General features: G+C 38.2%; 1 protein-coding gene across 1 annotated transcript in view; it reads right to left on the bottom strand.

The window, feature by feature from the left end:
• The window catches only part of ER (enhancer of rudimentary protein), a 79,081-nt gene that overhangs the window by 7,551 nt on the left and 49,878 nt on the right, over positions 1-21,652 (bottom strand). The window contains exon 2 of the mRNA XM_089832491.1: positions 7,228-7,321. Within this exon, the coding sequence (XP_089688617.1) occupies positions 7,228-7,321 (94 nt within the window). The remainder of the gene's footprint in view (positions 1-7,227; positions 7,322-21,652) is intronic.

Genomic DNA, 21,652 nt, shown 5'->3' with positions numbered 1-21,652 from the left:
TAAATCTTGGTGTCTTGTGTTCTCTTTTGTCTGATTCAATATTTTCTGATATTGTTTTATATTTGCATGTAATTGTTATTTCTATCTATGGTTTAATCCTAATACCAAAGCCTGCTAAAGAATCACACCTAGGTACTTTCTGATCTTCCACTAGGGAAGCAACCCATTGGCTGCAAATGGGTTTACAAAATAAATACAAGTTTGATGGTATTTTGGATAAGTACAAAGCTCGTTTAGTTGCAAAGGGTTTTCCTCAACGTCAGGGCATTGATTATGACGAGACCTTTGCTCCTATAGCAAAGATGAGCACTATCAAATTAGTCCTAGCCATAGTAGCACAATTTAGCTAGAAGGTCCATCAGATGGACCTCAAGAGTGTTTTCCCGAATGGTGACCTACAAGAAGGTGTACATGATGCAACCTCTTGGTTTCAATGTTGTTGGTAAAGAACATCAGGTTCTTAGGTTAGTAAAAGCTATTTATGGTTTGTAGCAGGCCTCTTGGGCATGGTATATTAAAATCAATGAGTACCTCAACGATCAAGGCTTCCAGAGGATTTCTTCACACTCAAACTTGTACATCAAGACTACTGACAGTGACATCATTCTTCTGGTCATTTATGTCAATGATTTGATCATCACTTGCCGTTCAACATCTTTGATTCAGGGAATCAAACAGAGTTTATGCCACTCTTTGATATGACTGATCTCAAGCTCATGCATTATTGCCTAGGTGTTGAGGTTTGGCAGCACTTTTCTCCTATATTAATTTCTCAGTTCAAATATGTTAGGGCTCTATTAGAAAAAATTTGTATGCATGATTGCAAGCTTGCATCCACACACATGGAGAAAGGTTTGATGTTATCCGCCAAGTTTGCTTCTCCTTCAGTTGATGATACTACATACAAGCAACTAGTAGGCAACCTCATCTACCTCTCTACTAATAGACCTATAATATTAGTTTAATGAACTACATCTCACATTTTATGACAGCTCCTAAGGCTGATCATTGGATGGCAGCAAAGCGTGTGCTTTGTTATGTGAAGGGCACTATAGATTATGGACTTCTTTACTCTCGGAGTTCTAATCCTAAACTTAGTGGGTTTACATATTTAGATTGGGCAAGTTTTGTTGACGATAAAAAGTCAACTTCTAGATGTGTTCATCTTGGGATCCGATATCATCACATGGAATAGTAAGAGGCAGTAGGTAGTTTTTCTCTCCTCTACAGAGCTTAAATTCAGAGGGACGGTTAAGGTAGGTTGTGAAGTTGTTTAGCTTCGTCGGATGCTTGGGGATATGCAGATCTTACCAATAGGACCGACTACTTTGTTTATTGATAGCAAAGGCGTTCTCAAGTTAGAACGGAATACAGACTTCCATGAATGAACCAAGCTAGTGGATGTTCACTATCACTACATATAGCAACTGGTTGAATACAGGGTAATAGACCTGCAGTATGATCCTACAGAAGATCAGACTACAAACATTCTCACCAAGCTTCTTGGTCCTAATAAGTTTGTCAAATTCAGAGGACAACTTGGTGTTGTGGATAGATTAACCATTAAGGGTATTACGATAATAGATAGCTTCTATTATTGTCAATTATTTTGTAATGGTCATCTATCTGTAATTTATTGTAAATAGTAGAATGTTTCTAATATTTAGTTAGCTATTAGTTTACTATTACCTAGAATAGAATGTTTCTATTCTTTACGATCGTACATCGTTCGAACTTTATTCTTTTGTATATAGTGATCTATTGATCACTGTTAATAACAAGCAAGTATTTTACCAATTATTTTCTAATACTTTGTCCCCCTATAAGATGTCCCACATCCCCTAGGGCGGTGTAACTATGCTTACAACAAACTATGCCAAACAAAAATAAGAGTAAAAACATCCTTGACAAATAGCGAAGTTACCAATTCGAAGTGGACATGTGAATTTTTTTTTTAAATCCAAGGGGGGTTGTTGGATGTGTTTTGTATACACGTCTGTTTGTGTGTGCAAATAATATATAGAATTAAATCATTTGAGAGTGTGATACTTCACATCACTGATCAAAGCCAAATGTTAATCGAGAGTTCACAAATATTCAAATAAGTCATCATAATTGTCTATGTTCATGATTCCAATGGAAATCAAAAAATCATTACAATTACAAGTTTTAGTTCATCATTCATCAGCCATCATAACGATTGTCAAAGAAATCATCTATAGGATCTATTACAAGTTAAGGATTATTTGAACCCAATACAATTTCCCTTGCACTAGATGCACTATGTGTAGGGATGTAATCATCATCGTCATAAGCTATATTAAGTCTAGTATGATCCTCAATGGTTGCATCCAAGTTTGCACATTCAAGGACTACATCCCAAAGATTGTTGCCTCATCCTTGTAGTGTTCCTCCTTATGTGACAAAAGACACGAGTTGGAATGAATATAAAACAAGTTTTTAACTTTTTTTGAACTAGATTGTTACACATCACTTTGTGGATAAAGGAGTATGTACTCCAATTCCGTTCAACGGCACAAGAACTTGCAACTTAGTAGTTTTGACAAAACTTTAAAAAATGCAAGTAAATTAAAGATTGATAAGTATTAAATTGAAGAATACAAGTGATTAAAAAAAAATAGCTTCCATATTGCTTCCATGTTGCATTGGTCATTAATAGTTGTTTTGAGTATGACTTCTTCCTAAGGTAAACATGCCAAATTTTTGTCTAACTTCAATATACGCTTCTTCTTGGAAGAGTCTAGTAAATGCCTACTTGTACCCATGGCAACTTCATCTCTATATGGTGCTAATCTCTTTGGCATAGAAAGTACTTTCTTGCTATAGTACCTTGGAGATGAGGCATATGCAAGGAGGTGCAATGTAGTGGTCATCTTTTCCCAATGATAGTGAATGATATATTCCACTTTATTGCATAAGGTTTCACATTATATGGGGTCGTTCTCATATTTTTTGTAAAATCCAATTTTACCTTCTCTATCATTGTGCTCATGCCATCATAGACATCCCCCAAACAAAATGCATTTGTATCAATGAATCGAAGCATAGTCATGATAGGCTCGGTGCATTCAAATACATATTCCACACGAGCCCACCAATTATCATCAAAGAAGAAAGATTTGACCTTTTGGGCCCTCTCTGAATGTAAAGCCTGTTATACACCCCATTGGTCGTAACCATTTGACCCAACACCTCTTTCACCTTGAGAACTCATCTCATAACAATAGTATGAGATGCAAATCGAGTCTCAACAAGCTAAGCAAGTTAACAACAATATCATTATGTAAAAAAAACTTTAAAAACATATAAATTATTAAGCAAATTTATATAAAAATTGATAAATGATCATGACAAATAAAATTATTAAAATTTAATATTTACCCTCAACAACTCCAATCTTGACAAAAATTGAATATTGATTGTAACATTTGGTGGTCTTTCACAAACATTTGGATCTCCTTGCCCTCTATGTATATCCATTTTACCCGCTCTATTTGAGTGCCTATTTGTTTCATCGTTAAGTTGAGGGAGTGTACAATGCATGGTGTCCAAAAAATGTGCTCATATTGACTCTCAACCTAAGCACCTGCACCCTAAAATTTTTTGGATTGTTTATGATTACCCAAGGCACATTCTCACCACCCACTATCTCAATGGACTCAATGAGAATTCTGGAAATGAACTATTCATCCTTCCACTTCCCCTTCACAATCAACTACCCTCAAAAACATTGCCCCTTTGGGAGACACTGCAATAACACTAATCAATAAACAGTTTATGGCATCTCCCATCCATCAAAAACCATAGAAACACTTGGTTCAATCCAAAAATATATAACTGGTTGAAGAAAGCTCGTCTAGGGTTGTTTTAGGGTATTGTAAAGAAGAAAAAAACTCATAATTAAACGTGTTGTTTTTAGTGAAATTTTTTTTTTTTTTAATTGAGTAAAAAATGTGCATTGGACATCTGAATGCGCCCAATTGTGCACTAATGCTTAGAGGGAGCATGTTTTCTCCTTTTGAGTGCATCCTAATACGCAACACCTATTAGAAATAGGAAATACTAATAGGGTGGGGGGTGAATCAATATTCCACAAACTTTTGTCCAACTATGGATATCTTTAACAATCTTTAAGCATGCATATAAATTAAACTGAAAAGTAAACATAATGCAACTCATAACACCATTATTTGTTGACTAGGGAAACCCTGGCTAGCAGAAAACCCTGGTGGGGATGGTACCTACAAATTGATCCACTAATCAAAAGTGTATTTGACCCTGTTAGAAGTCTATTACATCCATATAGTGTATTTGTCCCTTGTTAGGGGACTACACCTTGTTAGAGGACTAGGCCTTGTTAGAAGACTCAACCCTATTAGGAGTTGGTATTACAATTACAAAAGTAGCAAGCTGAGCCCACTGCTCAAACATGCATATACAATGATATCTTTTCTACACAAAAAAGTATAGATACAAAAACCTTTTTGATAGTGTTGATATCTTCAATATCTAATTTTTCCTTGGTGGCTCTCTTCACAAAACTTCGCACGTACTGGTTTTTTTCTATTATGACACAAAGTTTACATCTTATAATAATCATAATACAATGACATAGTCATCATACAACTTCGCATACAAAACTTTTTCCTTATACCCAATTGTATCGTCCAATCGGCCTTAAATCTCCTTGCACGCTTCCAAAAGATAAAATCACTTCATGCTAAGTTAGGGTTAACATCTCGGATGTCATCCCATTATAGTTAAGTAATTACTTTGTTAAACCAAACTAACTCCTTAACACAATTAATCAGTGTCTCAACTTTGTCATGTTCTGCCTATGCAAACTTGTAACTAGTAAATCATTGATATCTCTGTCCATACAAGTCATAATGACTTGTGCTCTCAGGTATAGAATCCTCATACCCTGTACTTTCTTTTGTCAAGTGTGCACGTGCTAAAATGTTATCAATGAAGTGCACTAACCAAAAAGGTGTCTTAGCTGGAAGTCAATCTTCATAACACTTGGACAATTTTCTAAGTCTTCAGACAATTTTCTAAGTCTTCATACCAAAAATATGTCCTCATATCTTGCTGACTTAATACAAGTTATTTGTTGCCATAAATGACAACAATGAAGTATATCAATACTATGCTCTTAGCAAAACTACCAACATCACCCACAAGGAGAAAACACACTCCTTGTGAATATCCATGCACACCACATACTAGGATCCAAACCCAAATAGATCCACATCTAGATGTAGGGTTAGGGTACACACAATCAATAACGAAGACAAAAAGTAAATAAAAAGAAACAGTGTAAATATGAGAGAATTATATGTTCATGACTTGAAGTAATTGCATTATCTTATTCATAAGTATACAGTGTGCATACAGCAATTTACATGACGGTGTTCTAAAAAGAACAAATAGTTTAACTAAGCTTCAAATTGAAGCTAAAAATAGCACCTACGTCTTCTATTAAAAGAAGCCACTAAATGACCATTAACAGAACAAGTAAAAATGAAGGACAAAATATAATTAAATATTCTAATACCATCCATTAGTGGGCATTATATCAACTACCCTACAGAAGACAACCTACAAGTCTTTTGGTCACAAATGCATATAAGACCCTTTGGGTCAAAAATGCATAGAATGTTCTGTAAAATGAGTCTGCTTCTAAGACCATCCCTAATTCTATAGTACTTTTGAAAATGACCAGTAAAACCAAAATCCTTCCAACCTGATGTTGGGAAACAAAACCTGTCCCTCCCTATAGCTAGAGATACCAAGAACAAGTTCTCAAACTGAAACCGTGATTTTGAGGAAAAAACAGAAAACCCTTATGCAAGTCATTGCCCTAGCAACTGTAGGTGCGATACAAAACAGCTGCAAGCCACCACAATTTTTGTGGAGAAAAATGGAAAAAAAAACTGCAAAAGAAACCTTTGAAACTCATTTTCATGAACTCATCCTAAAAATCTCTGAGCCCTTCCATGAGGGAGCTAAACCCAACAGACTCCCACTTTGATACCATGCTCAGATAATTGCTTTATCTTTTTCATGAATACACAAGGTATATATAGCAATTTGCATGAAAAACAGTCTTCTAATTAAATAAGCCACCAAATAACCATTACTAGAAATAGTAAAAATTACGGACTAAATATAGCTAAATATTCTAATAAGAAAGGATTTGCCTAAAAGCCCTTGATATCACATAGAATATAGGCATGAACTACCTAGAGGAAGTGCACACAAAAATGGTCATGAGTCTTTGTGGCAGCATGAAATTAAATTCGAAGTATTAAAAATGTCAGCAAGGGTAAACCCATTATTTAACCATAGTACTTAAATGAGCATAATAGGAATTAGTATTCAGGGTCAGAGTATCTCAGCGAGACTTAGAAGAGTTGACATTTGTCCATTTTGTCCCAATTGCCAAGAAATTATAACATAATATCTAGGCAAGAGCTGTCTAGAAGACACACATAAATACTTAGTCATGACTGCAGCAGCATTAGATTCTGTATCCTCATCTAGTGAAATATTTACAGTAGAGTACTAGAATATCATCACCCATAATTGGTTATAAAAAACTAGGAACTGAAGTGAGCATAATAGCAATTAGTAATCAAGACCAGTTAAAAGAATGACAAGAGGTAACAGTTGTCCATTCTGTTCAGCTGTTTTTTGTTGTTGAGCATTCTGATTTGTTGAACCGGGGATTTGAGGAGATCTTCCACTGTAAGTGCAGCAAAAAGATCATTGCTTTGTAATGAAGATTATGCGGTTGCTGAGTAAACTCGGTTCTCTGTGACTCTAGATTGTCCATATTTAAATCCTTCAATTCCCAAAACTTCCTGTCCATTAAGGAGACATTTCTTCTGGTGCTAAACTATGACTTGTCCCTATAAGTAGCTTGATGAAGCAGCCAAGCATCAACACCTCAGTCATCCGTCATCATGTCAAATCAAGTGATATATAATTTATCCAATGTTGTTTTGTAGAAAGCTGGTGTGTGAAGCTACCAATTTCACTATAACTAAGGGTTTGCCTCATTCTATAAATTTGTTTTATTCGTATAAAAAAAAAATACAACTATATGTGATTTTTCACATCCTTGGAAAAAGCATAATCTACAGTATACTAAATGTTTTTCCACGTATGAAATAGCATTAAAAAACCAACTAATTTTCATACCATCCATAGCTAGACTGACTGAATCAAAATCCATGAATGTCCGTGTTGCACGGTTTTGACCTGTTTGCATCAAAATGATGGTGTGCCTGTTAGCCTGCAAAAAAGCAAACATGAGACATTGCCAGTGCATTTAAAGTTCACAAAATAAGTAGGTTATATTATAGCACTACTTTAATTGTGAAAAAATTCAATTTTCTTGTGCTATAGTAAGAACAATAGAAGTGCAGTGTAGGTACACTTTTTAAGCCTGATATATTAACATGATTTGACTTAGCTTGTAAATATGTTCTTACAGAACAAAGGAACAAAGTATTAGTAGTAGCAGTCAACCTTAAGCATGGTCCTAATAAATGTAAAGGAATTTTACACTGTCACCTGACTCCCAATGAAAATAAGAATCCATTCAAGCACATAAAAAAAGTGAAATGTGGATTATGAACTTAAAGCAAATCGCAGCAGTTTGAAAAACAATCATAAGAACCTGCCCAGAAAAATTGTTGGCTTTAGGTGTGCTTTCTTTACCATCCCACCCTGCATGGAAAGAAAGTAGGGAGAAAAGCCTACAATTCTATGGGGCCTATGGTTCATGGGAAACTCTAGCTGTTCCTAAATTAAATTCCTAGAGGGGCGAATAGTGGGCTAATTGGAGAACCTCCCTGCATGCAAGGGTGGACCTCACCTTCACTATCGTCCAGGTGAGTCCCTTCAAAGAGTAGGGGGCTCTGCATGCACCACCCCATCGCAGATATATAATACCCTCTGCATTCACGGCAAATATAGTAACCTCTGCACCAGGTTTTAAGATGCATACCCTCCCTGCAGGGGGGGCCGATGCATGCGTGCGCACGTGCAGAGGGTGGCTTCTATTATATTGCCGGTGCATGCAGAGGGTTCCATGAAATTTAGGCGAATGCATGCAGAGGGCTGCTATAGCCCCTACCCCTACAAACAATCAGACATGTCAATGCCATGGTCCTTGGGATCAAAGTTCCACCCAAGTGAGGACAACAAAAAATTGATCCAAGAAGAGTACCCCTAGATATATCTTCCATTAAAGAGTTATTCTTCAATAGTTCCACATAAATTAAAAGCCAAAATACAATAATCATTATTGAACATTGCCTTACAATCCACATTTAAATCTTTGTTGTAGCAAGGTCAGAAAAAGAAATGAAACATGTATACCATAACCAGTAAAGAGAGGTCAGCCCACAATTCCAAAACATGAACAAACTGGAACGAATGGATTTTCTAACAGCAATATAAACTGACAATTAACTAATTAAATGTAATAGCTGTCCATTTATAACCATATACGATGCACTTGACCTACATCCTAAGCATTCTCACGTACGGAATACAAGGAAACTGCTGTAATGTACATTGTATATAATAATTGATGAAGTCAATTGCACAATGCAAACACAATACAAGGTACTCTCCTGACAAAGTTAACCTGACTGCATATTTGTTTGAGGCACAGTTGTTCTAGAACTCTGACAGTTTAATATTTGACTCCCCAGATTTCACAAGATTCTTACAGAAATCTGGAAAATAAGTCTCAAAGGATTTGCTACTTGGTTTTCGTCCAAACATGCAAAATATGGAAAAGAGGGGAAATTGGAACACGAATAGATGAGAATATACAAACAAAAAGAAAATTACTAAACAATTATCAGTCAAAAGGATCTTGGAGGATTGCATCTCTTCAAAACTTGTAGGCAGCTTCTCCATCATATTTGTAAACCATTACACTCTTCCATGAGTACAACTGCATGCTTGGTTGGAAGTAACTTTAAACTTGACTCTGTCAAAAAGATTTTGCATACGTCCAGCTTGAATAGCATAGGTTGTTCTATGCATTAACTATGTGTGCTGCAGCAAGGAACTCTAAAAAAAATTTAACCTCAAGAAAAATTATTTCCCTTGAGCGTGTGCCAGAAAATATTAATTAAATAAGGCATAGGCGTAAAAAAATTGTCTCATCCTTTAAATATCCTGTTTAAATTGTATTCTCTTTATATCTTCTCTAATAAATCGCATTAAAAGCAGTTCCAAGGAAGACTGGGTGTTTCTAATCTTACATTTTTTTTAATAACAAGAGGCTTATAAAGTCGAATCTCTGTGAAAAGCAATATAATATTTTCATCAAATTTCCTATATTTATTTTCTTCCTTGAAAGCTCTCCTCTGATCAACTTTTGAAAAAATCTATCTCTTACATAGTTGAAATTATCATTATTGGCAACATATCGCCAAGGGCCACAAATAGCAGGCAAAAATCAGAGATTGGTAGGAAACATATTGGCAAAAAAATTGATCGTCATGTGGAATGTTGATTGCTAGCAGCCATACCCTGATAGTTTGAACTTTGAAGAAAACTAAAAATAGCAAATTACCTTTGTAAAACTGGGTAAATACAGATAGTCTACATCTTCCTCTTACCCTTCCTAGCAGCTCTAGTAAAAACTATTGGAGGGGTAAGGGGTCTGGTCCTCGAAGTCCATTGTAGTTGTGTCTCTTCCCTCTACACTACTGGTTGTGACTCGACCTCCATCTTGTATATAGATTGTGCTGACACTAGCAATGACTCTTCATCCTTGACCTTCTAATCCTCTTGGATGTCATTCAATTCCATTGCGAACCCACCCTCCTCCATACCTTGCCTCTCCAAATCGCACATATCATCCTCCGTAAACAATGGAGGTTATTCATGTGATATCCAATTACAATAAGGATCTATGTCATCCAAATCAAGTGGACTAACCTGTGTTTCCTCTACCTTTCTTATGCACAACCGAAGGTTATTTTGTACAAAGACGAATTCATTGAAGCATTTATGCACTAACCTGTTTCTCTTATTCATGGAGATGGCCTCGAACAAGCTCCAATTGCACTCACAACAGGATGAACTACAAAGATGGCATAAGATTCGCCACCAAGCATTTCCAAAATAAAATATTGAAGAGTTTGAAAGCAAGGTGAAAAAATATATTTTAGTTTTTATCTAATTATCATGGATGTGAAAGACTTCAGATATTGCATCTCAGATTTGAATGTTTCTTTGTAATGTCCCCATTTTTGTCATTATCGAAGTTTGAGAGATTAGCCTACTATTGTGATCCAAGGATATTGTTGCAGATAGAGGGTCTTCTGAGGCAGTGGCTTGGCTTGGGATGGTCCTATCTTCTCCACAACTCAGTAAGTTACAGGTTGGTTTTCGTTTCGCTCAAGTCAGACTTCATTTGGACTTAGTTTTGTGTACTCACTATTTATGGTAAGTTGGGTGTTGATTGAGATGGACCCTTTCTATTTTTGGAAAATGCATTTGGTCACATGGGGAAAAATTAGGAGTGACTCCTATTTCAGATGGCATATTTAAATGATGCATATTGTGGGAGTTGTAATTATTTTAGTGGCCAAATTATTATTAAATCATTAAATGACTTATTATGAAGTTATAATTTAACTTTATAATAAAACTTAAGTTGGGGGTGAGTCGTCACTGGAAGGGGTCATTTATTTCATTAATACTATGCCTAAGTCAAGTATTAAATGTTGCCAAAAGAGTTAAGTTGGAAAGTTTCAAAAGTTGAGTTCTTTTGGGAAACTTTCACAATTTTAGAAGTTCAGTTCTTTTGGAAACTTTTGAAAACAAAGGCATTATAAATATGAGCTCATTTCATTGGGAAAAGCATGCTTGAATATTTTGTTTTATTTTGATTCATTTGTGGCTTTTTGTGAGGTTCTGAAGTTTGTGCCCTTGCTGAAGTATAAGGGTTTGTTCTAAGGATTTGTTATTCACTACTGAAGTATAGTGGAAGATTGCCTGAAATTGGTAGTGCAAATTGTTGCTGAAGTATAGCAATTTGATTTGTCTTCTCAACTATATTAATTGTGCAAGAGAAGCTGATGTTTGTGAGTGAATTGGTTTGATTCAAAAGGGTTTGGAGAAAGAAATTATAAGTTGCAGACCTGTGTTTCCTTTGGATTTCGATGTTTTCTTTATTGGGGCAACGTCTATTACATGCTAACTGCGATCTACCTTAAGTTGGAGGGAGCATACTGTTGTACGTTTTTTTCCTTATACAAATCTACTACAATTTGATATCTACAGAAGTCACCTACAGATTCTTCCTTTAATTGCAAATTTCATGAGAGTTTTAGTTATGTGTTTCAATCATTAGATTGCATGCCAAACGTTTGTAAAAATGTCTATTGGCTGTAGATGCACATCTCACAGGCTGAAATCATATGTATGTATTTGAATGGTCAAAAAAGATTGCATTTGTACTTCAGCTTCTTTGTTTGGACACCTAATAACAATTTGCATGCGTCTAAACTAAATTTGAACCATTACAAGCAAGTGGAAGTAACCTAAAGATAAAAGATAGCAAGATAGAGATTTCATGCAAAGTGTTTGACGAAATGTCAAACCATTAATCTTGTGAAGGAAATTTGATGTTTAATTAAGCTATCACCTGTTGAGGGTTATTACAATGGTATCAAAGCGGTTTCCTGCCATCCTGTGGGGTAGGAAAGTTTTTTTCAGATTTGTTGTTACATTTGGAGGGACCAGCACTCTAGCATTTTCTAGCCATGGACAGACCTAGGACTGGCAGTTTTAGAAGTCGGTGGAGTAATGAGGAAGTTAGCGCAAAAATGAATGCTTTGCAGGAGAGTATGGAGAAACTTAAGCTTCATCAACAGAGGTTGGCAGAAAGCTTATCAGATCCAAAGACAGTTGAGAGGGCAGTGAGGTATATGGTTTCCGCCTTTAAAAGGCCAACATCAAGGTTGCAAGGAAAGAAGGCTTGAGTTTTCCCCGACAAGTGTCCATAATGTAGATGTACCTATATTTAGTATGACACCTACTAGTCCTATCCGCAGTGTTGATGATGGACTCATTTCACAAGGACATGTGGATGTGTTGGTGCCCGTGGTGGATAGCAACACTACGCTTCAACGGGTTGAAGCTCCCAAAGTAGTCGCTATGGTAAGTTCAGAGGCAATTGATGATGTAGTTGTCACTAACTGTTCAGACTCACCACAAGAGGGGGTTGTTATTGGAGACTTATATGTCAGGTACCGTAGTGTTGCTCCAGTATAGGAGAAAGTCGCTTCCTTAGGTGGGACTGAGGCACGTATAGAGTCACCCAACTGTGAAGTTGGTGATATGGGTGTTACAACGAAGTCGAGAGATGTGGATGCAGATAGTATGGACACATCTGATGATACATTTGATGATGCTATGAGCTGCACTGAGTATGATATCCCTTGCCAGGTATCAGTTGATGACTCCTAGGAGGTTTTGGATGGGTCCCAGGATCAGTGTTTACAGGATCTATCTTTTGAGGTGGAAGCTAAGACATGCGGGGATATTGATATTGTGAGGGCTTCCATTTCTTCAGATGAGGAGTTAATACTGGTACATAGTAGTTGTATCTTGGATGCAAAGTTGTACAAGGACGATAGCACACGTATGAGCAATCTTGTGGTGGGCAGTTCTAATTCGGTTTCCTATCACAGTGCAATTAGTGAGACAGGGAGCTTGTATAGGAGTCAAGGGTTACAAAGGCATCATGTGACTTGTCAATTGAAGGTGAGTGATAGTGACATTCTTTCAGCTCTTGAGCATTATGATATTATCCGTCAGATGCTAGCTACATCTGGTTGGGGTGCCCCTGTGTTAGATGAGCACGGTGATAGTACTCTTTCTCTAGCAGAGGTTCATGTGCTTCGAAAGGCTGTCAGGATCTTGAAGCATAACTATTCACAGCTAGTTGCTGACAGGGATTACCTTATGGAGTGGGGTAGCACCTGTTATCAAACATTGTTAGAGAGAAAGGAGGTGGTTGAGCTCACCCAAGAGCTTGAGTTGACTATGGACTCTCTTTAGTGTACTCAGTTGGCTCTTCAGAAGTCACAATCACAATTGGATAAGGTGACCGTGGAGTTGGAGCATGTTCAAACCACACCAGCCCCAAATCCAGTTCAGTTGCATATTGTGGTTGGTCGTCAGTTTGCTTCTATGATTGGGGATGATGGACGTGATAATGTGGCCGACACACTCATCCAGCATATGGGTGTAGTAGGTGCAGAGGATGTGAGAGCATCAGTGGAGACGAGCTCTCATGGTGATTTCTTCCTTCTGCTAGAAGCGAATCTATTTCTTCATTTCATATAGCTAGTACCATTGGACAGTTGGCAGTGCCACATTTGTAGAGGGATCAGTTGTGGGTCTCAGGGGAGCAGGTTGATGCTTCCACATATAATTTCTACTACACACATTCTTTCATGGAGTATCTTTTGGAGACTTCGGATGTGTGGGAGGATTCATATTGAGTGTTTGAGGGTATTCTCATCCGAGGCTCTCGTGCTATTTAAAGATTGGTGGTCAAGATTGTAGAGACTCTGTCTACCATGCTTCCCCACAGGGATTTTGAGGTTGGGTTTGCTGAGAGGGTTGCCCTAGATCCTACCCAACCAATAGTTCGGAATCAGAGATTAGAGTCGTCTCCTAATTCCTGGTTTTGTACTAATGAGCCATTGGCAGAGATTGGAGCTTTCTACCAACATTCTATAGTGGGGTGTGCTCATCATTTTTCTTTTAACCCCTAGGTAGAGGATTTGGTTTCACATATGTCTGGATTGGCTCCAATTTCATATCATCCATTATGGAATGGATTAGCACCATCTTTTGCAGATGGGATTGACATCTGCAAGTTAGGTCACTTGCAGTATCTACATACCCTGGATAGTTCAATAGAGGTTGGAATTGATATCAGTGTTTTAGGTATCCATGGTTATTACCATTGCCACAATGCAGTTGGGTATGAGTGTCAGTTTGATGGGGACCCAGGTGTGGACCGAGTTGGTATTTCAATTGGGTTGAGTTCTGATGTGTTGTTTCCTTCCTCAGCACCTAGAGTCGGTTTTCAGATGATTTTGATGTTGATGTCAACTATTTGGGTACTAGTGCTACAGGAGTTGCTTGTACATTGCAGGGATACTACACAGTTCTACCCTTGGGATCTAGGTGGTGTGTGGTTCATTTTGCTCTAGAATTTCTTGAGGACAAGCAATCTTAGGGAGGGAGAACTGTAATGTCCCCATTTTTGCCATTATCAGAGTTTGAGAGATTCGCCTATTATTGTGATCCTCGTAGGCTAATTATTGTGGAACGAGGGTCTTCTGAGGTAGTGGCTTGGCTTGTGATGGTCTTATCTTCTCCACAACTCGGTAGGTTGATCTTCGTTTGGCACAGATCTGACTTCATTTGGGCTTAGTTTTGTGTACTTACTATTTGTGGTAAGTTGGGTGTTGATTAAGATGGACCCTTTCTATTTTTCGAAAGTGCATTTGGTCACATGAAGAAAAATTAGGAGTAACTCCTATTTCAGACGACATATTTATATGAGTATTTTGGGAGTTATAATATTTTTAGTGGCCAAATTATTATTAAATCATTAAATGACTTATTATAAAGTTATAATTTAACTTTATAATATCACCAAAGTTGAGGGTGAGTCATCATTGGAAGGGGCCATTTATTTCATTAATACTATGCTTAAGTATTAAATGTTGCCAAAAGAGTTAAGTTGGAAAGTTCAAGAGTTGAGTTCTTTTGGGAAACTTTCACAATTTCAGAGGTGAGTTCTTTTGGAAACTTTTGTGAACAAAGGCATTATAAATATGAGCACATTTCATTGGGAAAAGCATGCTTGGATATTTTATTTTATTTTGATGCCTTTGTGGCTTTTTTTTGAGGTTCTAAAGTTTGTACCCTTGCTGAAGTATAAGGGTCTGTTCTGAGGATTTTTATCCACTGCTGAAGTATAGTGGAAGATTGTCTGAAATTTTTAGTGCAAATTGTTGCTCAAGTATAGCAATTTGATATGTCTTCTGATGTTTTCTTTATTGAGGCAGCGTCTATTACATGCTAATTGCGATCTACCTTAAGTTGGAGGGAGCATACTGTTGTACGTTTTTTTCCTCATACAAATCTGTTGCAATTTGATATCTACAGCAGTCACCTACAGGTTCTTCCTTTAATTGCAAATTTCATGAGAGTTTTCGTTATGTGTTTCAGTCATTAGATTGCATGCCAAGTGTTTGTAAAAATGTCTACTGGCTGTAGATGCACATTTCACAGGCTGAAATCATATGTATGTATTTGAATGGTCAAAAAAGATTGCATTTGTCCTTCGGCTTCTTTGTTCGGACATCTAATAACCATTTGCATGTGTCTAAACTAAATTTGAACCATTACAAGCAAGCAGAAGTAACCTAAAGATAAAAGACAGCAAGATAGAGATTTCATGCTAAGTGTTTGATGAATGTCAAACCATTAATCTTGGGAAGGAAAATCGATGTTTAATTAAGCTATCACCTATTGAAGGTTATTACATTCTTCCTCTCTTCATCATGTTTGAAGGGAACAGCTTGCCCCTTACATTTTGATACTTGTCCAATTCGAACACAATGAGGTCTCTCACCTCAACCTAGGGAATGATCCTCTACATGCAATTAATGAGGCCCTCTGTCACCTATTAAGCAATTGTTGCCAATAAATAATGGTCTTATAACCATTTTACTGGCGATAAGTTCACAACTCATCAGCAATAATTATCAGCGCTAAAATGGTGTATTTTATCACCCAGCAACTTTTATCACAATAAATACACTTATCACCTACGTCTCTTGCAATTGAGTTTAAGCATATTTTTGTTTAGGACTCAAAATGGATATTTTAGCTTTAAGCCTTGGAGCTTGTAGCTTTTTTACAAGCAAGAGCCCTCTGCATTGGTGTCACATCAGTTTGTGGAAAAAAAGTAGTCCCTGTTTATGTTTTCCATGTCCCCCATCAACATAATCAAGTGATTCATCAACCTTAAACCTATGCTTTTATTAAGCTTCTAAGGAATGCTACCTCAATCCTAAACTATCCTATGTACCGTAATTGTAAGTTTCTCATTGTGATCTTTGAAACATTAAAAAAGAAAGTTGTCTAAATAAAGACAAAGTCTAAAAGTAGAACAAATTAAGAAAACTTAATATTAAAACCTAAATAACCATTAACTAAGGTTATAGAATAACAGGTTAAATATGGCAAGTACCTAGGATACTAAAAATAATCTAGTAATGTCCCTTAATGGTCAATCTATCAACTACACTGCAGAAGACAATACATGTCTTGTATTTACAAATTCTTCAGAACAATTTGTTGTTGCTAGGACCCTCCTTATATCTGCAGAATGTCAATATCCAAGAGTACCTTTAGAGAAAAGCAGAGAAGTTGGTCCCTTTCTTCACAATGACAGGCAACAAGAGAATACAGCCCGCCACTTACTCTTCCATTGATAGATAATGGTTTTTTGTTATATCAAATTTTTGGCATAATAAATTCGAAAGTTTTAACAACTCCATCACTCGCAAGCATAGTTGTGTAAATCCTTCACTCCATCCACTCTGGTGAATTGAATCAACCATATCTTCTAATGTTCTGCAATCTGCTCAAGAGGTGTGCAAGCGCAGTTTCTACAGAAGAAAAGTTTTGATTGATTCGTTTAACGGAGATTAACTTTTCTATACAAGTCGACTGCCTACAGTCCCCGATGGCTCTTCTACAATTGCTCTTCTTTGTATTTTAATGTTGTTCATTCACTATGTAGAAACTCTCAACGATGTTAGTGGAATGGGTTCATATGCTTCATATACGTATATTGCTTAAGTCAAAATCTGCTCCATAACCGTTGTTTTCCACAAAAACTTCATGCCACACCATATAAGGTTATTGTCTCTGTGTATGTGTTGTGATTCCAGACTTTTCGATGATGTGGCAAGATTATATTTGAGCCCAACGTGGGGGTAAAAATCTCATCTAACTTTAATATCTCTGCCATGTTTGCAGATATTGAACACACCATCACTTGCATAGCAATATCTTCATATTTCCCACTTTTCTTCTGCAACATATTTTGTATGATAACTCCATCTGTGCCATGTCGTGCATTCTAACTTCTGATTTGACCACTTCCTCTTTTGTTTGCCTGAAGGTCTGATTGACTCATAAATATCATTGTTTGCAAATATATATGAATCGTGTGGACTATTCACTTGAGCAATTTTCTGTCAGCAGGTAATATAATGATCATTGTTTCTGGATATGGAGTTTGACTTGGTCTATGAAGATCTTTGCCTCTATACAAATGCTTAACTATGTGCTGCAGATTATTAACAAGCCCAAACAATAACAAGTTGAACTTAGTGGTTTTTAAGTCTGCAATTAATTGCTCTCCTTTCCTCTATGCCTTCTCTTTATCTGCTACATCTTGATAAAAACCTGGGCACCACAATTTTCCCACTCCAGATAAGAGCAACCTTCAAATATTCTCCTGAGGCTGGTATATCAGCTCTGGTGATAAGGATTAGCTCAGTTTATGATCCTCTTCTTCTATGATAATATTGACCAAAGACAACAGTTAATACTCCCTTTAATATAGCAATATTTGAGGAAGCTCTCTTTTGACGGATCATGGCTGACTGTTCACAATCTGCCGCTTAACAATCCTAGCTAGTTATTCATAGATGAGCATAAGATAGTTGCTCTCAATGGATGTTATATTTCAAATTGTTCTGTGATATCCTTCTTGTAACCTAGGCTCCAACACTAGCTTCCCAGTTTGCTAACTCTTCATAGTAAAAAATGGAGACTAAAATTAAGGCTCCATCAACTGGTCCATGGCTTCTCTGATCACTGCTTCAGTCGTATTGGGTTGGGCATTCTTCATTCTGTATTGTATGTTGTGTTGGCTCTGGATTCCCTTCTCTTCTTCGTGTGGGGTTTGTTTGTTTCAATTTCCTGTCCCTGGATCTCTCTCTCCGTGTTCATTGGTTGTTCTTCTTTGATTTTTGAAACCAAACAGAAAGTGAAATTGAGGGCCTCTCTCTAGAATAACACAGCTGCTACTGTGCCTATAGCAAGTTTGGATAAGATGGTTCAGGGGAAAATAGAGGATGAACATGTGAGACGTACTCGTGAGGTCAACCTACGGATCCGAGGTCTCCCTCCCACTTCTAACCCTCTCTCTGTTAGACACTCTTTCCTTACTGATCAGCTTGGTATCTCTAACATCATACTGGATAAATGCTGGATTGGCCAAGGAGACACACTCTTCATCCGGTTTCTCAATTTTTTTGACAAGCTTCCTGCTCTTAGAACGAAGAGGAAGTTGTTCTCTCTCCCCTCTAAGATTTTTCTTGATGAAGATCTCTCGAAGGCACAGGTTGCAAAGTTGTAACATGCTAGGGGTTTATGGCGGAGGCTAGACATGCTAGGAAATGGGCAGTTATGAGGAACCTTAGAGCAGTCATTCGTGATCCGCCTCAGTGGATGGGAAGCGAGACAGGCCCCCAAGACCGACAGTCTCACCAGCAGTTGAACAAGAGGGAGCCCTCCACTTGTTCTCTTCTTGTTTACTGTTGGAATGGTAATGGTATGTTATGGTCATTGCCTGGTCTCTTTCATGATGCGGCGGGGTCCGCTAATATCCTGGTTATCACTAAGACTCACAAGAGCCCCGTGTGTCCTCTTCAAGGATATGTAGGTTATAAGTAGTTATCAATTTGTAGAGAGGAGGTTCGTGCTTCCGAGGGGTCCGCAGATCTGAGGGTGTGGCTTGCTTGATTAGAGATGATATTTATAGTTCTACCTCTATAGTTCACTCAGACACATATGCCACATTCCTATGGGTCTGTATTGGCCATAAGAATCGTCATCAAAGAGATGTCTTCATTGTTGTGTACTAATTCCCGCCAGCTATTTCTCCTTATGCCATTCACGGACAAGGATCCATTTGCAAACCTTTATGAGTATGTCTCTCAGTTTGCAACTTTGGGGGACATCATCATTCTCAGGGATTTCAATGCATAGACTAAAGAGCTCCAAACTCCTCTATATGACTGTTGTTCTGATTCAATCTGCACTTCAGAGATAGATCCAACCTGTGTCGAACTTCAATGTACTTCTAATGATGTCCTTGGGCCGATTTCCTATTATGGTCACCACCTACTCCATCTTTGTAAGTCTACAGGTCTGGTGATTTTGAACGGTCTCTCATACTTTTCAAGTTTCAAGATCTTTACCTGTTGGCCTTAATGTGGGGGCGCAAGCATTGTGGATTATGCCCTCACCTTTTCTTCCTTCATTCCCTCCATTCATATCTTCACCATCTCACGCCTCCCCTTAGCTGACCATGCTCTCCTCAGTATTGCTCTTCACTTTTCTCCCCACTCATTGCCTTCTCTCTCTTCTCTCCAGCCTCCTCGCCTCTTGTCTATCACTACTCGCCCCTCTGCTAGTTTCCGCTTCCTTGACGATGATAGTGAGCTCTTTTCCTCCCATCTTAGTAGACTCCTTAACCCTGCTTGTTTTTGCGACTCTTGTGAGGCCTACTCCATGTTTGATTTACTTGTTGCTACCATTTGGGAGTCTGCTCTCCTCTCCATCCCTCGCTGCTCTTTGCCCTTCCTTAGAACCAAACCTCGTAACACCTGCCCTATAAACCAATGGTTTGATGCTGACTGCAAATCCTTTCATTGCTCCGTGCCCATTCCCCCGCATATGCTCGCTTGCATTCCTCTTACCTCTGTTTTCTTCACTCCTAGAAATGGTCCTTTGTTGCGTCTCACTGTAAGTCCTTATGCTCCATGCTTATCCGCAATCCCTAGCTCTTTTGGCACACCCTGTTCCCTCATTGGCCCACACCCCCTCCCCCACCCTCCACACTTGACTTTCACTCCCTAACCTCTCACACCATTGCTCTTTATGACATTACTAGCCAGCCATCTATCCACCCCATTCTGCCTCCTTAATGTCACTTAATCACCCCCTCCAACATTTATGAGGCCATTAGATCCATGAGATGTAGTAGAGTGGCTAATGAGAAGGGGTTCCAAGCCGAACTTTTCAAGTTTGATGCCTCGGTCCTTAGCTCCTACCTTCCTATACTCTTTAATAGAGTAGTTTTGTACTGGTTTCCCTTATCCTTGGTCAAGGCACCTAATTTATCCGATTCATAAGACCAGGCATGTTTCGGACCTTGACAACTACTAGACCATCATGATCGGGTATACATTTGCAAAACTTCATGCCATATCCCTAAATTCTATGTTATCTAGAGAGCTTGACAAGAGAGGTTTCAGAGCTAGAGAGCAAGCCGGTTTTCGGGCTAACTACCAGACCATGGATCACATTTTGACACTGCAGGCTATTATTGAGGAGGTTAGACATCGATTGGCGAAAGTTTACTGTTGTTTTGTATATTTTCACAAGGCTTTTGATTCTGTTGCTAGGATGGCTCTATTCCAAAGACTTCATGAGATTGGGATTTCTGAGATGTTAACTGCTATTATGAGGTTGTGTGAAACTGTGATGGGTAGACTGCTGAGGGCTTTTCAAATCCAATCCATAGCACCATTGGGGTGAAGCAGGGCTGCCCTCTCTCCCCCACTCTGTTTGATTTGTATATTGATAAGCTTGAAGACTTCCTTCAGATCTCCTTGCTTCTCGATGATCGGGGTTACTTACATCAGGCCTTATCTCAATCCCCATTTTTGCGAACAACGTGGTTCTTTTATCTTCTTCTCTGGAGGGTCTACAAAGGCTCCTTGATGTTTTGGCTTCTTTTTGAGACTAGCGACAACTTGTGGTCAATCTGGGTAAGACTCGGGGTTATGGTATTTAATTGCTTAAAGATCTCTCACCTTCATTTCCTCTTTCAAGGACAAGAGATTGAGATTACTTCTTCATATATGTACCTCGAAGTGAAGTTTTCTAGACCCCGCATCAGTATGAGACCAGCCATCTAGCCCAGAGTCAGTAAGGGCATTAGATCCCTTGCTATGCTCGAGAGACGATGCTTCAAACATCATTTTCAGGACACTTCATCCAAGCTATCCCTCCTAGATTCCCTGGTGTGACCGATTGTTCTTTACGGCTCCGTGGTTTGGGGGCCTTCTCTTTTGGTCTCGAATTGAGCCTCAATCGAGCGCGTACAGACTTTGCTTTTGCGATGTATCATTAGATGCCAGAGGCTCACCCCTCATAGTATTATATTAGCCAAGTTTGGTGCTTATCCCTTCAAACTTGCGGCCATATTCGACTTGATCTAGTTCCTTCATCGTCTCTGTGGGTTTGCAAATTAGACTGGTGATCAATCTAGATACTCCTACTTGGCCCATTGCTCCTCTATTACGACTGCAAGCTCTGATACTAGTACTAGAGCTCGCTACTAGTATGCTCAAGCAACCTCTCTGCTGAGCTCGATTGGGATTGATATTGATCACCTCCCTCCATATCAGTTCTCATTGGATGCCCCTATTCATCTCCTCCCCTCGCATCAGGAGTTGAATGAACATGTCTT

Source organism: Cupressus sempervirens, chromosome 5, assembly GCF_028749045.1.
Source record: "Cupressus sempervirens isolate cs-2001-9-10 chromosome 5, ASM2874904v1, whole genome shotgun sequence".
Classification (NCBI taxonomy): Eukaryota; Viridiplantae; Streptophyta; class Pinopsida; order Cupressales; family Cupressaceae; genus Cupressus; species Cupressus sempervirens.
The sequence above is the reverse complement of the archived record's forward strand: the minus strand, read 5'-3'. Positions and strand labels throughout refer to the sequence as shown.